This window comes from Heloderma suspectum, chromosome 3, assembly GCF_057233095.1.
Source record: "Heloderma suspectum isolate Gila_16-S chromosome 3, 16-S_ref, whole genome shotgun sequence".
Lineage (NCBI taxonomy): Eukaryota > Metazoa > Chordata > Lepidosauria > Squamata > Helodermatidae > Heloderma > Heloderma suspectum.
This window is the reverse complement of record NC_139460.1, coordinates 48,783,263-48,802,879: the sequence shown is the minus strand read 5'-3', so window position 1 is coordinate 48,802,879 and position 19,617 is coordinate 48,783,263. Positions and strand designations below refer to the sequence as shown.

The window sequence follows — 19,617 nt, the reverse complement described above, 5'->3', positions numbered from 1 at the left end:
ATAAATGGTGTCTGCAGGATCGGTTTTGAGATGGAACGGAGGAGAAAGGGTGTGCAGACATCCAAAGAAGGTGAGCTGATGGTTTCAGGTTTCACTTCGAGTTGCTGAATTATGGTCTGCTTATTATTCTCAAGCTAACCTATCTCTACAGGCGTCGCAGCGTTCGGATCTCTACGGGCCGCCCTACGTCGCTCCTCAGTTGCATGGGTCACGTGACTAAGGAGCTGCCTCCTCCTCCGCCTCCTCCTCTTCTCTGCGCATGCGTAAAGGGGTGACCAGTAGGCTGAGGGGGGGGCCAGCGATGCCGAGAGGGGGAAGCAGCAGCTGTCAGGTAACCAAAACCCTGGGGAGACCGGAATGGTGGTGGTGATAGGAAAAGGAGCGCCCCCTTCCCCGTTATTATTAAATAATAACGAGCCCTCTTTATTTTGGAGGAGTGGAGTCAAGCAGACCTCCACCAGGCTGGGCAATGGATGAGGTTTGGCTACTCCCCAGGCAGCACTCCAAGAGCCCATATCATAGGAAGCCGCCTTATTTCCGGGTCAGGCCCTTGGGTCCACCTGGCCCAGTATTGCCTACACCAGCTTTCCCCAACCTGATGTCCTCCAGATGTGTCTGACTGTATTTCCCATCATCCCTAGCCAGCATGGCCTTTCCCCATGTGGGCTGGGGATAGTGGGAGCTGTAGTCCAACACCACTGGAGGTTATCAGGTTTGGGAAGGCCGGGCCATGATGACTGGCAGCGGCTCCTCAGGGTTTTAGACAGAGGGCTAGGAAAGACTCCTACCTGGCAATTCTGGGGATTGAACTTGGGACCGTTTGCATGCAAATCATGTGCTCTCTGCCACTGACCTAAGGCTCTTCTCTGTCCTCCAGTGTAATGTGGTTGACATTGTAATTAGGGATGCCTGCGGTTCAAATTCCATTGTAGCCGCAAGCTCATTAGCCAAGCTACAGTTCTCTCAACCAGGTGATGCCTATTAGGGTTATTGACCTGTCTCTTGGGCCTTTAACAGCAACCTGATATACATAAATTTCACAGATGAAGCTTTTCCTTGCATGTAGATGAAATAATAGGAAAAACTCTATGTTAGGTTGTTTTCAAAGAGGCAGGAACAGGGCTGGTAAAAATATATATATATATATAGCAGCCCTACCCGTTTGCAGTATGTTGATAATAATGCTAATCTACCTTAGATGTTTGCTCATAAAGATTACAAAGACAGGGTATGTAAAGTGCTTTGAACACTTGAAGTGTGTTATATATGCTAGCTAGTATTAGTTATTATATCATATATGCATGCACAAGGTTGGCTAACTCATTTTATAGTTCAGTCTGTAGTGCTCCAAGTGCCCGGATTTTCAGACATAGGACATCTAAGATCACATTCTGTAGTTGAAGAGATAGTTAAAAGGGAGATAATGCAAAAAATACCATATCCGTGCTGAGAGTAAAGTGTGTTCATTTGAGCCTTTTACATGGCTACTTTGGCTATTGCATCAGCATCTGTATCAAATGTCCAGTCCACAATGCAGCACTAGTTGCTGTTGGTTTTCCTTCTCCTTCTCTTTTCCTACCTATAGGTTCCGAAGTCTTATACAGATTACTATGATTTCACCCCATCATTGTTGTGGAGAGATTTGGATGTCTTTCCCTCAGCTCCATTGCTGGGCAAACTGGTTTTAGCAGTATTCACTTCACAGGCTTTCATTGTTGACAAAACCTGATTCTCTGCCTTGTTAATGAAATTGGTGCACTGTTGATGCCATATGAAAGGTGGTGTGTGCTCCTGACGTCATTTATGACAAATCCTCTCTTTCCCTTACACCACCCTCTGGTGTAATTTTAGAGAGTTTAAACATTTATTTTATTATGTTTCTTCTTAAGATGAGTGCTTCCCTGGTTTTCTATAGTTGTGCTTAAATAGTCCTATAAAATGTAAAAATAAACAAACTCACACAAAAAGAACCCCCATTTAAAATAGCACAAAGCTACCTTTCTCCCACTATTCAAGAATTGTTTAAGGGTGTAAACAGGCTTCCTCTCCCCCACCCCACCCCTTCTTTCCTTCTTAGGCAAAACTTAATTGTTTTTTATTTTGTGCCCTTATCTTGATTTGGCAGATGTCAAGGATTTTGTTTTCTGGTCTGTAAGAAAAGTCTGTTCTCTACCCCTGTCAAAATATCTGCTTTCCCCCACCCTTTGTTTTATTGTCTGAGTTTATTTGCATGTAATTGGCTAATGCTTAGGAAGACTAGTGTGTGTGTGTGTGTGTGTGTGAGAATTGTGAGTTTGTTCACAATTAATTTTATACTAATAAGTATAAAAACTGACTTATAGTGACAAGCATAAAAATACCAAAACATAATTACATCGATGAAAGAAACATTCTAAACTGTTGATAGAATACAAAGCAGCATTTTAAATTATTATTGCACAACTTGGATCTCTTGTCCCCAAATGTTCCAGATGGAATCAGCTTTTCAGCTGAGACTAAACGTGAGACATGTACTGCAGAACACTATTTTGTGCAGTTTATGTAGAGTAAAGCACTAACCGCCTATCAAGTACTTGATAGTGTTATTTTTCTGAAATGAGCTACCTGATAAGTCTTTTGCTTTGCTGTTCAAAGGGCGCTGACAACAAGACAACGAAATGGAGTCCAAGTGCTGCAGTCAGCCTGCTCGGTGGTCCAAGTCAGCCATGTACACATTTCTTCTAGGAGGTGCCTTTGTTACCTTAGGATCAAGTCGCATCCTTCTGATGAAATACTCTGCCAACGAAGGTACATTTCAATATTTAATTCCATATGGATATCACCAGCATTTGTGAGCATGCGATCTGCTTTCAGGTTCTCTGCCAGGGTGTGGCATCAGGCTAAAATGTTATCAGTGTGTGGAGTGTAGATTTTTCATCAGAGTTTCCTGGCAATCTGGATTCCTTCCCTAGAGCCACTTTACACAAGAGTAGTTGAAGTAAACCCACTTGGCAGTCAGAAAACCTTCTGTGACATCGCGCGAAACAACCAGCATTTATTTTCTGTGTGCGTATAGATACTACTACTAGTTAGGACAAGGGCAAACAAGAATAAGAGACATGATGTGAGGGTAAAAGAGATCTGAGGAAGGCATAGCAATTTGTAAAACACAAAAACTTCACTCTTTGAGGTCCCTCTCGCTTACTGAGTCTTCCATAGAAATAGCATGCATATTTTCATGCATGTCTTTGCAGCCATACGGATTGGAAACATTTTTATATGAAAATAAAAGCAGAGGTTGCTGATAATCCAAATCTCATACCTGCATCTCTGCTGAATGTACGTGCGTGTGCAGGCTGTATATTGTAAGTTTTTTATGTGAATATCCGTAACGTTCCATTTAACCTCTTTTAACTTTCCACAGATAACAAGTATGATTATCTTCCTGCAACTGTGAACGTGTGCTCAGAATTAGTTAAGCTGGTGCTGTGTCTGATGATGGCACTTTGGGTAACCAGGAAAGGTAAGCTGTTATGGTTAGGTTCTTACGTGATATTTAGCTGCGGGCATGTCTTCCCCAGTTGTTTGCTACGAATCAGTGCAGTTTTGGGCATATATAACATGCATCTGCCTTGCGTTGTCTTTACTCATAATACATAAGATCTGTGTTGATGCAATGTTACTGCACTGAAAATTGTAGTGGCTGAAAATGTCTGTGGTCTGAACAATCTCTTTAATTAAATATAACCGCTGTAGTTCTTCTCCCTGGGCAAAAGGTTTAATCTTTTATCAAGTTTTTTATGGATATGCTTTATGAGACTGCACTCAGTCAAATGAGTCATAGTACAATAAGGTTGTAACTACCTATTTTATTTTCTTCACTGCTTTGTAGCTTAGATGTCATGTGCCCCTAACACACTAATTCTGCCTATCCATCTGCCATCAAACTGCATATATTCTTTAAAGGTCTTACAATGGCCTTTCTATAATACTCGCTATGTAATTCCATCCTGCCTTTCTAATAGCTCTTGTCATCTTATTCACAGTATATTCATCTTAAGAAAGGAGGAGCCAGCAGACACTGGAATGGATATCTCCTTTCTGCTTTTGGTTCTGTTGTCGTTCACATTTAACTGGGCTATTCTGGCTCCAACTAGATTTGCATCAGCAAAGCTCTTTGAGAAGATTCCTTCCATTCCCTTTTCTAGTCAACAGATTATGATTAACAACTCTTTGCAATGTAGCCCACACGATCTACTGCGTATAAAAATCTGAAGTGGATTCATAGTGGCACTAAAGAAGAGCATATTAATGATTTTTGTTTTATGAAGTGAAATGCTTGCTAGTCAGTTTCATTATTTCTGGAGAGCCCTGTAAATAGTTCATGAATCTAGGAAGGCATGGGTTTCTTGAACAATAACTCCTTGTGAGGTATGGAAAAAGACTTACAGAAGAGAGGGGATTGGAGCGGGGGGGGGGGACATTTGTGATGTGGCATGAAGATCTGCTAGTCAAAGAGGGAGGGATGAAAGCCCTTTAAAAATCCTATTAGGTGTCCACGCATCATTAGGTTAGAGCAGAATAGCTCTTTGACTTCAACCTGTTTGGGCTGTTCGTGGAAACTGCCAAATATACACTTAACACTCTTCCTTGAAATGCAAAGGGGACCGGAGAGGTATAAGCACAGCTGGAACACTTTTTAAATATATCTTTTCCTTTTCATTCCTCAGCCTTTAAAAGAAAATAAATAAATCTCCATCTCCTTTCCTATGTTATTGTCAGGAATGAATATGTGCATGTGGAGATGTCTGGCAGCTCAGATTCAGAATGGGAACAGCCAGAACAAGGGGAGTCACCCTCCCTAGTTAGCTCAGATATAGCAAGACTTTCTTCCCAAGTCCTTGACACACAGATGTCCCAGCCTGGATGGCCTCCCTTTCTTCCACCATGAGAACCCAGGTTTCAGAGGAGGAGGAGAGCGAGGGGCATGACTTGAGGGATGCTAGGGTCTGTTGCAGAGCGAAACGGGAAAAGTTAGAGGCAGGGCTCAGATGCTCTGCCAGGTTGTCCACTCGTGTGAAAGCCAACGTAGGAGGGAGCCCCCCTAAGGGAGGGGGCATCCCTGCAAAGCTAGTCTGGTTGAAAAGTTCTTGCCCAGACTGCTGGCAACTTCTCTAACTTCCACTTTATTCTGTCTCCTCTATTGATATTCGTAGATGTGTGGATTAGCTGTTTCATTGCAGTCTGAGAGTTCCCTAGAATCTGCATTTGTAAAAAAGCTAGTGTAAAGTGTAAAGAAGTGTAGCTTGAAGCCTTTTTTCCTAGAGTGTGTTGATTTGTGGGGGAGAGGACGAAAGAAGGTGACAGTTATTTCGAACATGTACCTTCTTTCCTGGGATTGACATGTGTCTTTTTAAATTAAGCCACTAGAGAAGCCTACCCCAACTTGGTGCCCTCCAGATGTTTTGGACATTTGCATAACCAATAGTCAGGAATTCTGGGAGTTGTCCAAAACATCTGGAGGGCACCAAGTTTGGGAAGGCTGCACTAAAGTATTATTTAGAGACTCTTTGAAAGACAAGCAAACAAGTCCCTTAGTACTCATCCTGCAGGTCCCTTTATGTTCATGTGTATGCTAGACTTTATGTTGTGATGCATCCTATCAAAATGAGAATGCTAATATCTGCAAAACTGGGACCCTCAATCTTTTTGTAACAAAGATGGCATCGCTTCTAACTTACCTATACTACATTTCACAGGCTAGGTTAAACAAATGAATATTCTGAATCTAGGCTATTGTATACTGAATGTGCCTTCTGCTTAGACACTGTAAACCAAAACAACTTGCTCAGTGGGCCTAAGAGCATGAGAAGAGCCCTTGCTAGATCAGACTAAAAGTCCATCTAGTCCAGCTTCCCACCTGATGCTTATGAGAAGCCTACAAGAGGGTTTAAAGGAGGGGTTGGGAACTTCAGGGGCCAAATCCAGCCCTCTAGGGTTTCCCCCTTTCCCCCAACTACCAATTATGTGGTGGTTTCCTAGCTTTTGTGCAGATTCTCCCCCATCATAAAAGGTTTTAATGCTTGTCCTAAGGCTTAGTTATTGGCAGTAAGAGGTTTAAGCTACAATATGCTGGTATTTTTTGTATTTCTGGCCATGCCCATTTGCCTTCAGCCCCACCCAAGGGTGGCTCCAAAATTCAGTTCAGTCCTCCTCCTGAAAGACGTTTCGCATCCCTGGCTTAAAGGCTATTAAGTCTCTTCCACAGCTGCTCCGCCAACAACTGGTACGCTGAAGCTTCTGTGTAGCCATTGACAGACCTGCCCTCCATGTATTTCTGCCCACTTACCTGGCAAGCCCAGTTCTCACTTTGTCACATGATAGGAGTGCCTACACTGGTTGGGTCCAAAGGTATCATTCCGCTGACGAAACTGCTTCCATTAGTGGAACCAGGCGGGGGCAATTCTCCCACAACTCACCTTCACATGCCCCCAAATTCTGCTCTGGGGAGTTTCCCAGCCCTCTGGAGCAGATTTTGGGGATATGAAGGGCAGCTGTTGGGGAGAGGACACAGGGAAGAAAGTCCAATTTCACTAGCATAATACCGGATTTAACCCACTGGGACTTTAGATTTCATGTAGTGAGGTTTTGTTTGAAACGGGTCTCCTTTTAAAAAAACCCATGAAGGTTGTCACACTTGAAAACTAGCCTTTCTCTCGTGTGATAGCCTTCTGATTTTCGCATGGGAACTTTTTCACACAAATGTCTTAATGTACAAAATAATATGTAGCAAATGCAATTAATATGTCATAAAGTTGCCACATTAACACCTTGAAGAGAATGTTTTAAAATTGGTCTTAGCAGAGAGACCATGAAGCTGGTGACAATGGGGATTGAATTTTATTCAGAGATCATGGCTTCGAGTGTGTAGTTGAAATATCTTTCCAGGAAAGCATGGTAGACTTTCATATTTGACCCTGCCCAATTGATTCCCAAACTGTGAATTTATTAAGGATTCTGTCTCTGGTACTTTGTGTCTTTTTAAAGCTAACCATAATAGAGGTAAAGGAAATTGTACATATACATTAGCAATTAAATGCATGTAACTGTTTCTTTCCCCTCTTTGCCCAATGTATTCCTTTTCTAGGAGGATATTCTCATAGTGGATTTGGCTGCAGCTCCTGGAGGCAATTGTATAGCTACATTAAATGGTCAATCCCCGCCTTTCTTTATTTTCTGGATAACCTGATTGTCTTCTATGTGTTGTCCTACCTTGATCCAGTAAGTAACAATGCAGAAATGCAGGATGTTTTCTCTGCTCAGGGTTCTCATGGACTGTGAATGTGTCCTATCCCTTCCTAAGTTGCCTTTGCCAATGTATTTATTTATTTGTTTCATTTATATCCCACACTTTCCTCCAAGGAGCCAAATTGTTGTACACTATCCTTATCCGCCCAACAACTCTGTGAGGTAGGTTAGGCTGAGAGTTAGTGACTGGTCCAAAGTCATCTAGTAAGCTTCATGACCAAGTGGGGACTTGAACACAAGTATTCCCAGTCCAACTTTCTAACCACTGTACCACACAGGCTCTCTGCCAAGTTATGATCAAGTCAGGAAACTGTAGATGGTCCTCCATTCCTACTTTTATACCTGTCCAGATGAACAAGCGATGTCTCAGTAGCTGGGTTGTATTTTTAGAGGAGGCCTTGCAAAAGCTATGATATGGTCTAAGGGATGGATAAAGCAAGATGCTTTTCAGTTGTTTCAACAGAAGCTTGTATGCAAGACATAATAGGTAGTAACTAATGCTATGGGAATTGAGGTGTTTTATCTAGGGTGTCCAGTTATGACCCAGTACTGTAAGGCAAGATGGGGGAAGGAGCATTTCAAAGAACATGTTCAGCCTAGGTGTTTTGTTTTGTTTTAAATGGGAACAGTAGCATAAGTTTTCAAATAGGTAGAAGTCCAGAACAGGGATGGCTATCTACCCGATTTTATTCAAGGTGTGGTAAAATGTTTGCATGCAGTTTTGCTCATAAAGAAAAACAGTGTTTTTTAATTGTAAAAAATTGGGCTGTTTTGAACAGAACAATCCCATGGTTTCTTAAGCTAGGAATGAGTGTTGTGCCTTCGCGCCCCTCCCTTCCTAAAGAGCTGCTTTGAGAAGCTTTTTTTGTAATAGCAGGATATAAATATTCTAAATAAAATAAATAAGATTAAACTCAATGTCCCCATAAAATAAGCATGATACAAATGCTGAAGTGTGTGGGACAGAGGGGAGTGTGGGGGCCAACTGGATCATTATGCCAGAACTTCCTCAGTAGAAACATTCCATATTGCAGTGTTGCATCTCTCTTCTTGATTTTGAATGTAGTATGTAAATTTGCATATTTGTACGTATTATGTAAAGCTGTGTCTCTGTACTTGTTTTCTTTAATTTGGAAATGCACACTGCCAGCTTTATTATGGAGGCTGACCACTTGTGACAGTCATGTGGCAAAATGTATTTCCACATTCCCAAGGCCACTCTCTGAAGACCAGAATGGCCTCACGGAACACTTTTTAAGTGGCTATCTCTGGCCTAGAACAAAGGCAGTAAGGAGCATTTGTCTTCTTACTACTAAAGGACAAATAGATTTACGATGCAGTAATGGGAAGCGAGGATCGATATTGGAAGATACTTCCTGTGAGTGGATGCAAAAGTAGAGCCAATTGGGAAGAAGAGCCATCATTCTGGTCAAGATATGGCATTGTCTTAATGGACAAATTCCAGACAGAGGTTCTCAAGAATTGCTAGATAAACGTCTGGCAAGAATGCTTCAGAACCCCACTACAGTGCTGAAGTTCAGGTTTGACCAGAATCTAGACTTCTAGAATCTAGAATTATTAGCTGTATATGGAAAAGAAAGCCTCCAAATACCAATGGGCCAAAGAACTTACTTCACTCTCCCATTGTGAACTCATTGCCTTTTGCAGACACCATCATATGGACACCTATAACGATGTTTTGACTGCCTGCACTGACACCTGTGTCAATTGAAACAGGCAGCTGTCCGTTCTGAATCATCACTGGACTCAAGGGGACAGGAAATGTGCTTGTACTACCCCCTTTCTCCCCTTTTCATGGAGGCCTCCCCTGGATCCAAGGGCCTTCCATGTATGGAAGGGTAGCATTGGATGCAACCCCATGAGTCCGACTTTGGGCATTGCAGAAAAAAGTGTGAACATTATATGTTTTCTTTCCTTTTTGGCAGAGCTATGCCACTTTTCATATCTTTTCCAGAAAGCTAGTTCAGTGCAATCAATGCCTTGTTCTTGGCCATTTTTTAGTCAGCTGGAAACGATGTTGGCCCTTCATTTTTTTTACAATGGTGTGTGATAAGTCTTGGTCACACTATCAGGTGTGGTGCTGGCCTTCCTGATAAAAGAAAATCGTAGGATGATAAGTATCTTATTACTATACTGCATTTGACCTGTAACTTTACTCCTCGCCTCTTTTTTTCCAGGCCATGGCTGTGCTGTTCTCAAATTTTGTCATCATAACAACAGCTCTCCTGTTCAGAATAGTGCTGAAGTGAGTAGCTGCAGAAGTGTGTTTTCATTTGTCACTTCTCTGTTTCCTTTCTTGGTATTAAAATTTGCTGCATTCTTTTTAAATCAAGAGTCTAAAGGTATTTGAAATTAGAAGGAAATCAAAATAAATTTGGTAAGGTTTTTAGCCTTTATATGTTAATGAACATACCGTTGATATTGACAGTCCTTGGTTAATTAGCTACGGCGGGGGTAGGCAGCATGGTGCCCACGGGCACCAGTATACTCCCAGACCCCTTTCTTGGCACTCACCAAAGTGTCCTATCCCTCTCACTTATTCTTATTAAATTAACTCATTTTCTTACTAGTAGCTGGGATTGCTGTGAAATAGGCTTCTGCTGGTGCTGAAAACTGTGGGTTCGAAGCAGTTGTTTAGTGTGTTAGAGTACAGACTCTACTTCTGCGTTGTATTCAGTCTTTTGGTCAGGATAAGCTCCCATGGCAGCTATTTTGTGGTGGTGTCCAGGACAGTTTCTCAAATGGCCAAGTGTGCCCACAGCCCCCAAAGGTTGCCTACCCCGTGCTATGCTGATCATTAATGACTAAGTTTGCAATCCTAAAACACACATACATGGGTGTAAGCCCCATTGAAGTAGACAGGACTTACATCTGAGTAAACTGGCTTAGGATTGGGCTGCAAATAAGCCTATACAGGAGGCACAGATTCTGCCACCAACATCACAGAAAAACTTACACCCAGGAGCTGATAAGCTTTCCATCCTACGTAGTCTGTTTTCTTTAGCGTTTTAGTGCAGTTTGCCGCAGTTGCTCCATTCCTGGCTTTCAGTTACCATCTCAGGATCTCAGGCTGTCCCTGTAAAGTTGATCCACCCACCCCTTGCGTACTGATTTAAGGGCCCCCAAAACAGTTGCTTTGGAAGTTTGCCACAATATTCTAGCCAAGATGACTATAGATGGGGATGGGTTCTTTTATAGCTGTTTCAACAAATACAAAATAATTCAATATGTGGATTGAATCGTTATATCAGGGGAAGGAGTTTTATGTTTGAAACTGCTGGTTGCCATCCAAGGCCTTGAACAGAGCACACTTCAGCTTTTGGACGGTACAGAAATATAACAAATATTTACAGAGTTCTGTCTTTGGGTTTATGTATCATAGTGCTGAGAGTGTTGAGAGGAGATCTTGTTCATACAACTGCCTTAATAAAGAAGATGGGTATTTGCTTTCTGGCCATCACTTGTGCTGTTTGGGATTGACTTGCTGGGTTGCTCCATACCTGTCCGGATGTACTGAAAGCGTCTTTCTTCTCCACACACAGGCGGCAGCTCTCCTGGGTGCAGTGGGCATCTCTTCTGATTTTGTTCCTGTCCATTGTAGCCCTGACTGCAGGGACGGGAAGCGACAAGCATAGCTTGGCAGTGCACGGATTTCATCACGACATCTTTTTCAGCCATTCTAACAGCTGCCTGCAGTACACCAAGCCGGAGGAAGAGTGTTGGGGAAGAGAGAACTGCACAGCCAAGTGGTTCTTCCCTGGCTTCAGCTGGAATGTCACCACTGCCACGGGGGCCTTGAGAACCATCCGCCTTGGGCTAGGACATCTGCTCATCCTAGTGCAGTGCTTTATCTCCGCCCTGGCCAACATCTACAATGAGAAGATATTGAAAGAAGGTGGCCAGTTCAGCGAAAACATCTTTGTACAGAACACCAAGCTGTACCTCTTTGGAGCGATGTTTAATGGGCTGATGCTGAGCCTGCGTCCTGAAAATAGGCACCGGATTGAACACTGTGGGTTCTTCTATGGCCACAATGTGTTCTCAGTGGCCCTGATTTTTGTCACTGCCTTCCTGGGGCTCTCGGTGGCTTTCATCTTGAAGTTCCGAGACAACATGTTTCATGTCCTGACTGCGCAGGTGACCACTGTGATCATCACCACAGTGTCTGTCTTTGTTTTTGACTTCAAGCCTTCCCTGGAGTTCTTCTTGGAAGCTCCTGTGGTACTTTTGTCCATATTTATCTACCATTCCGGCAGCCCCTGGAGCGTGGAACACACTGCTCAATGGGAGCGGAGCAAACTCAATGGAGGTGCCTGGGAGCGCTCCAGCGGGGTAAGGCTTTGAAAGGCAGTTGTTGTGAACAACATTTATATACCGCCTTATTTGTTAAAGCCATCAAGGCGGTTTATTTAAAACAATAAAACCTTAAAACAATAAACAGGAACATTAAAAACAGTTACATAATTTAAAAGGGTAGATTAAAAAGATGTGTCTTTACACCCTTTCTAAAAGCCAAAAGAGTGGGGGTGAATTGTAGTTCTTGGAGGAGCGTATTCCACAGTGACACAGGAGAATGCCGTCTCATGCATGCCAGACAAATGGGCCTCTGTGAGCAATGGAGCCCTCAAAGGGCCTCTCCTGCCAGTGTTAATAACCGGACGGGTACATAACCAGACAGGTGGTCCCTTAGATAGCCAGGCCCTAAGGCGTTTAGGGCTTTAAAGGTTAAAACCCTTACCTTGTACTGAGCCTGGAAAGCAACTGACAAATCAGTGTAGGTCTTTCAAGACAGGTGTGATATAGTCCTGGTACTGTGCTTGGGTGATCAGCCTAGCTGCTTCCTTTCAAGACCATTGCATAGGCTGACCAGGTCCATCTTGCCGCTGCAGCTGCTGCGATATAAGCAGAAGCTTTTGCTACAGTGGTTAAAGCAACAACCTGCCCCTGACAAATTTGTGGCTCTGCTCTCACTTCTGCAAACGCTTGCCACCGACCTTGCTGTAGTCATTTGCTCACAAAAACAGCAGCAGGATGGAGAGGTGAGGCTGCTCCCATTAGCTGTTAGGATGTGGTGCAAGTTGCCCCTAATGGCTCTGTTTCTCGCTTCCCGCAACTCTCTGCCTGCCTTAGAAAAGAAGCCCATGCTGCAAACCTCTGTTGCATGCAGCACAGCCACACCACGTAGCGTTGTTGTTGTTGTTTTTTGCATTGCTGCTGCTTCGTTGCAGAGGGCATGGTCAGCTCACACCACTGAAAGGTCAGGTTATTCCCTTGTGCGGCTGCTGGGAGCTTCCTGTGTGATCCTGTCACTTGCTCACCACTACAGGCCCGTACCTTCTTCCCATGCCTTATATCTCTCTATTGTGTTCTTGAGTAGTTGAGGCAAAGTACCTATTCTACATAGTGTGGCATTGTCTCAAAAAGTTATCCCCTTCCTCAACAATAAAAAGATTTTGGAGAAGAAATCTCATCAGTTGAACCCAATAATTTTGATTGCCTCAGTTTTAAAGCCAAGGATGGTGAAGTGTTTTCTGATCGCAGTGAATTTGAAGAGTTCAACTTTCCTGGTTCCAGAAATTTGGCATATGATGCTATAAAACCAATGCATTTTGGAGCACCCGATTTCCTTGCAGTATTTTTAGTCATAGGCTCCCAGCCACCCAAGAATTTTAGCACTGTGTAATTGCAACACGTTTAAAAAAGAGAGAGAAGGAATTAATTGTGTTTGTGTGTGTTTTAAGGGACATTTCAACACTTCCAAATACAGTTATTGTTAACGTTAAAGCATATTTGTTCAGAATATAAAGGCTGCTTTAAATTCTATAGAGCTGGGGAAAGACAAACTACCCTGGGGGGCAATCCAATGCACCGTTAAGTGTGCTTAAGCCCACTGATTTCACTCATTGGGCTTAAGGATGCAATCCTATGGCCGCTAGACAGCAGCTAGACAGCCATAGGATTTTTTATTTTCTGGGAACTGAGCTTGGAGCCAGCGCTCTGAGGTCAGTTCCCTGAAAACAGACTCCCCGCCCGCCAGCTTGTAGGCAGCGCGATTTGTCCCTGGTTCCATGTTTGTAAGAGCAGTGCAGAGTGGGGGGAAAGTGGGTGTTCCTGGGGAGGGCAGAAGCACCGTATGACACTTTCTATGCATAGTCCACCCCACCACCACTCCAAGGTGCCCTGGCTAGACAGTCGAAATCGGCCGTCTAGCCACAAATGCAAGGCTGCCAAAGCGCGGAGGAGAAGATCCACTCCACCTGCCCTGCATTGGATAGTCGGGACTGACTATCCCCATAGGACTGTGCCCTAAGTGTGCTTAACTCTGAGTAGAATTGTAGCTCCCTTTTATACAGTTTGAACACCAGAGTGCGCCACTGACAAAGCCACTGCAAATAACATTTGTGTGCTCTTAAAAGGGATCATCTCCCCCTAGAAGGAGGGGTTGGTAGCATTTCCTACATGCATCTGCACCCAGGATCTTAAGAGTTCTGTTGGGTTCACTTCAGAGATGCATCTTCCCAAAACTTGTGTGGATTATGTAATTTTTTATAATCTTTTTGTGAGCACAGACTGTCAAATCAGATGTTTCTTTCATTTCATTTATTTCATTTCTCTACCACCCAATAGCCAAAGCTCTCTGGGCAGTTTACAAAAATTGCAGTACAAAACAATATAAAACCTTTTAAGATACAAAAATATAAAAACAGTTAACAAGTTAAAACATGTTTCCCTACTTGTTCTTTTCTTTCTTTCACATTTCTATATGGTGCCATTCCAGAAAAATATGCAGTGCAGAATTTTACTGTCCTGTTGATCAAATCAAATTCTACATTTTTTTTTATTGTTAGCTGCCATAAATGATGCATAACCATCAGGAGGGAGGGCTGTAATTTTTCGTATAAATTATATATAACCAGTGCAGGTAAATCAGCAGTATCCTATGAAAGACTGACCAACCACTTACCTAAAAGAGGAATGGACCATCCAATCGATATATTTCAAAACAAAGGTTTAGCAGAGATTTAAGGTAGCACAGTAGGCCGAATGGGAAATACTGTAGGCTCTACCCTCCAGGATTGACCAGGCTCTCTGGTATAGCTCTGGAGTGGACAGAAGGTAGATGATTTGGACTTCAGCCTTCCAGGAGCCCCTGGCAATATGGCTGGTGGTCAGGAATCATGAGAGTTAAACTCCAAAACATCTGGAGATCTGCTTTCTGCTCAGCCCTTGTGTAGCCTACAAAGGAGATATAGGTTGCAATCCTGTTACATCCTTATCTAGGAGCAAGTCCCATTGAACCTAGTAGGTCTTACCTTTGAGTAGACATCGATAGGATTGTGGATAGGACTGCACTGCTAGGTTGTTACACTTGACCTGGGAGTAGTTCCCATTGAGTGGGGCTTACTTCTGAGTAGACACGTATAGAGTTATCCGTAAGAGAAAATATAGCTGATTGGTTTTATCATTGTGGCTTGATTATTTTAAATTAGCCATTTGTTAACAATTGAGCAGAGCAATTGCACAAACTTTACGGTGGAGCCTTTCAGAGCAAATAACTTAAAGTTCTGCTATGGAACATTCAGAGGCAGCTGCTTGAACTGTCACCTGTTGTACCATAACATTTCTACTCTGTCTTCCTACGTGAAGTTCTGCTAATGATTCTTAATAAATTATTACAAGAAGTTGGCAGTAACAACGTGTTTATAGATAACTGGGGTGCAATAAGTATTTTGAATTCATGAGCACCAATATAAACTTGGAGCCAGTATCACATACCTGGCACTTTTCATGTCCTGTCCAGTATTTATTTGTTTTAGCATCTAATCTGACCCATCCCAAGGGGATTGACCTTGGCTAAAATGGATGAATGATTTTAAAATGAGCGGTGCATTTACAAGGCGAAACAGAAATATGCCTAGAAACAGAAACACTGAAGCATAGTTGCTGTGTTAGCAAAGGGCCATTGTGCCTTGTAGCACGCGTATGAATTATCCATTAAAATCAGTCTGCCTACTCTCTCCCCCTCTCATATGAATCCTGACCATCAAAAATACCCAACAGCCCCAATAAAAAGATCTTGCAGAAATTTCATCCTATTAGTTGGGGGCCAGTATCAAGAATGCACTCCTGTACAAGTTGTGGTAACTTCACAAAACTGAAATTTTGTTGTTGCCATTTAAAAGCTCGTTTATTATAGATTGCTGTAAGTTTGGTAAATGCTTTCACTGTTGCCTTTTCACTGTCTTTCCCCTCTTATTTTCTATAGGATGGAGAAGAACTTGAGAGACTTACCAAGCCAGACAGTGATCGTGATTCGGAGGAGGAAACCTTATAGGAAGGGTTTAGATTCTTGAAGTCCAGGCACCACTTGTCAAGAGAATCACTTTTTACTGTATGGCAGGATGCCTTTTCCATGACTAACACTGGTTGAGCATTCATTTACTTTTTTCACAAAGGTGGGATTTTAATTGTCTGATGCCATTTGGTAAAAAAAAAAATACTATTTTAAAGGTGAATTAGACAAAGTAATGGAGGACAAGGCTATCAATGACTACTAGTCATGTTGGCTATATGTTACCGCAGGATCAAAGACAGCATGCCTCTGAATACCAGTTGCTGGGGAGTAATGATGGGAGAAGGCTATGGTCTCAGGTCCTGTTTGTGGGCTTCCCATAGCTATCTGGTTGGCTGTGGGAAGCAGGATGTTGGACTAGATAGGCCTTTGATCTAATCCAGCAGGTTTGCTCTTATGTACTTGATCCCACTAAGGTGAAGATTTTCTGCATTAGGAAAGCAATCGGTGTGGACTTCGGAAGGCTCTGGATGCTGAGAGGTAAAAATTGGAAGCATCACGTTGAACCATGTGTATTAAGATTGCTGATTTTTTCACAGTATTGTAAAGAGTCTTGAATGCCACCAAAGTTGATCAAGGTAGCTCAGTTCAAAGCTGACATTTGGAAAGGATAAGTTGATGGAGTCATGAAAGCTACTCATCTTACGGCATTCCAGAGGCCCAGCCCTCAAACTGTATTTGAATGTCAGTATGCTGAAAACATGTAGGGATGAAGCGACGACATTTACTCCTATGTTGGGAATGCTTCACACATTAAGCGCTGGCAAATGAGTCTTTGCCCCAGATGTATATGCTGCAGGGAGCCATGGCCAGTCATGGTTCCTGGATATGAATACCTCTGTGACATGCACAGTGGAAAATGTGCTCTCACATGCACAATTACATTTTCAGATGTCCATGTAAAATGTTTTACAGAAGCAGCTTAAAAATGTGATGTGTGAAGTAGCTCTCAGTGGTGGATAAAATCACAATATATTCGCTAAGGCCCTGCCCCAAGGCTTGCAGGTAGCTCATCAAATGCACAGCTACTGGGATTGTAAGGTGCTAAGATTTTATATTGGGTATTAGTTGTCCAAATGGCATCTCATATTCAAGAATATGGACATCTAATGCTTCTTCTGCAGGCTCAAAATAACTTTGTTCCTCATCCTTTCAAACCAAAAGAGCCGTTCAGCTGATGGATCATTAGAAACACTGTGTCCAGTTGTGTATTTTTGGTGCCATCATGGTAATATGTACTTTTTCAATGGACAGCAAAATAATAACACTTCTCATTCTAAATTGGCTTGCTTGCACATGTCACTCAGTGCCACTGAGATGCGCATTTCATTATCGCTGTATAGAAATCGATGTATTATGGTGAATTTCCCCGTGCCTTTAAACACCACTCTATACATTTTTTGCGTTGAAAAATACACAGTCAAGATCAGCCTTACGGGTTAGCATAAAGCATTTCACATTCTGCAAAATATTTTACAGACCTGTCCACTTGCATGCTCTTCTCTCTGAAAGTGGTGTGGGTGACATATTGAAATGGTGGCAAGGGATGCATCCTGAAGGAATTGCTACTTCCCTGTGCTACTTAGTCACCCTTTTCTGGGCGAATGACTAATGGTGAACTGGTCAGGAATATTTGTAATCCAGATGTTGCACACAGGAGAGGTGCAGACCATGCCGTTTTCTCAGGATCTGTCCCATGCATTATTGAAGGCAGCTAGTGCAGTCCAGACTTTGTGTAGTGTCCCTGATGAGCACGCCACTCCCAGGTTTTGCACTAGAAATGTCAGTTTTCATTGAAGCAGCGTTATCTTCTCTGCAAATTCCTCACAAGGACCAGAGAGGCATCACAAAGAATTTTGCCCTCTTAGTTTGCCACTTGAACATGGCAAGCTCTAGTGCCTCCCCATGATTGGACTGACTTTGGTGTTGGTGTCCCAGTCTGGTTTTTGTCCTTTGGTTGCGTCTCTTGTCCTCTTTATTTCCTGTGTGTGTGTGTATAGTGCAACTGTATAAATGTGTGGCACAGGAACCAAAGGGGACAAAAGAAACATAAGGTAGGATAAAATAAAATGCGACAAAGATCAGTTGTGCTACTCTCAAAACTTTAATAATGCATGCAGCCCTTTCTCTGAATATGATTAGAGAAGCTGAATATTTTGTAGCTTAACTGGGGTTCAGTCAGTTTTGAAGTTGAGAAAATGAATAAAGGAAAGAGTATGAATTGGGGTTTAAGTGTGTCTGATATTCTTTTCCACAGTATAATTTGGAAATCTTGGTAACGCTTGAGTTGTCATGTAAGACTTCCACTCCTTCAATTGTACATTTCCTGCTAAAGTTCCCATTTGCAAAAAGAGGGGCAGAAGTACTGTTTGCTACCTGTCTTGCATAACTATTGGGAGGTGGAATGCATGAATGTGCTAGAGAGATAAACGCTCCACTAAGTGGTGTTGTGACAATATGTAGGTGCTACTACTAATTGCACACATGTTTTTGTTGTATATTGAAGGAGGGACCATTGGGTAGCATTGGTTCTTCTGTGGCTCTCCTACAACATTGGGAACTGTCTTAATGGAGCAGCCCTTTGAATCTGACTTATCATTTATCTCAACAGTGTTTCTTCAGAAATATTACTTGAAATAACCATTTATTGCTTCTAGTGTACGACTGGCTTTGGATCAGCTGTGGTTTATGTTGAGAGTGTATTTAATTGTGCATTAGTTCTTCTTTTACACTTGTGAAAGCCTTGCTGGCTTCTAAAGAAATCTGTTCCAGTGTTTGCTGATATAACAGAATGTGGGCTCCCTGACACCAGCTTTTTTTTTTTTTTTTACAAAAAAAAAATTCCGGTGTATTTGTTGAGGAACTCTTCCTGTAAGCCTACTAGTGCCTGGGGGTTCACAAAAATATAGGACTTCTTTGTGCTGAGTTTGAATTGTTTCACAATGCAGCCTAGTATGCTACAGGGCCAAATAAACCACAGTGTACTAACCAAGTGAATGGAGTTTGGATTTTTGTGAATCCTCTAGCCTTGGGGCTAGAGGAGGCATGACAAGAGTGGGTATTGCATGCTTTCCAAAGCTGGAACAAAGCAGAAATCCAAAGGCTGGACTTTAAAAATTGGTAATGTCACACAGGTATATATGCTGTCAGTACCAATATATGAATGTGGACTGTGCCACATCAAACTGTGAGCCACATCAAACTGTGCTATAAGTCACACACAACTTGCAAACTGGGTATCATCTCTCATCCACCACCTCTATTAACAGCCTGGATATGCTGGAGTCTCCTGGGGCAAAGGAGGTGTAAAAGCCTGTATGATAACTATCTCAGGCAAGTAGGTCCTAATTGCTCCCTTTGTTTCAGTCCAGGACATAGCCCAATATTTTAAAATTTTAAGTTGTGCTAACCTGTATAGTATTTGTTCAGTCGTTCGGACAACACGACAACCCATGGGTTAAACGACCCATGCGCTGTTGTGCATGAGCTGGAGAGAGCAGATGCGCTGTCTATAGTGTGCCTGCCACTCTTACTCAGCAATCTATGATCAGCTCTGTCGTAGGTTGCTGAGCATGTTGTCCAAACCCAGGCTGCTGGGTTGTTTCAGGGCTAAACAACCCAGCAGTCCTGGTTCAGATGATACGCTCGGCAACCTATGCCACTCATGGGTTGCTGAGTAAAAACAGAAGGGGTGAGTGCACTGTAGGCAGTATGCCCACTCTCTCCCATTCATGCATGACAGCCCATGGGTTGTTTAACCATGGGCTGTTGTGTCACGCAAACTAGGTCAGTGTATACCAACTCATATTTGTTTTATATTATAATTGTAGCTTGTTCACCAAGGGCAGGACCATGCAATACAAGAAAAATAAATTTCCCTCAGAATACTCATATGGGGGCAGAGGCATTTGCGGGGGATATGGATAAGTGGGAGAGGGCTGCTTAACCCTTCCTGC

The 19,617-nt window shown here is 42.7% G+C and overlaps 1 protein-coding gene across 2 annotated transcripts; it reads left to right on the top strand.

The window, feature by feature from the left end:
* The first annotated feature begins 280 nt into the window (after window positions 1-280).
* Window positions 281-18,653, top strand: SLC35A5 (solute carrier family 35 member A5). 2 transcript variants are annotated; one of them, XM_084843146.1, is made up of 7 exons: window positions 281-331; window positions 2,635-2,787; window positions 3,404-3,502; window positions 7,127-7,260; window positions 9,486-9,553; window positions 10,851-11,445; window positions 15,575-18,653. In XM_084843146.1, the coding sequence occupies exons 2-7, from the start codon at window positions 2,658-2,660 to the stop codon at window positions 15,641-15,643; spliced, it is 1,095 nt and encodes a 364-aa protein (XP_084699272.1). In that variant the 5' UTR covers window positions 281-331; window positions 2,635-2,657; the 3' UTR covers window positions 15,644-18,653. The 2 variants fall into 2 exon arrangements, with proteins under 2 accessions (XP_084699272.1, XP_084699271.1); XM_084843145.1 differs by having other exon boundaries at window positions 10,851-11,640.
* The last annotated feature ends 964 nt before the right edge of the window (window positions 18,654-19,617 follow it).

Bases quoted from the DNA above. Each gene is read 5' to 3' on its own strand.
- SLC35A5 (XM_084843145.1), top strand. From the start codon at position 2,658: ATGGAGTCCAAGTGCTGCAGTCAGCCTGCTCGGTGGTCCAAGTCAGCC. The intron at 3,503-7,126 runs GTAAGCTGTTAT...TTCCTTTTCTAG, and splicing joins ACTTTGGGTAACCAGGAAAG to GAGGATATTCTCATAGTGGA. The intron at 11,641-15,574 runs GTAAGGCTTTGA...TATTTTCTATAG, and splicing joins CCTGGGAGCGCTCCAGCGGG to GATGGAGAAGAACTTGAGAG.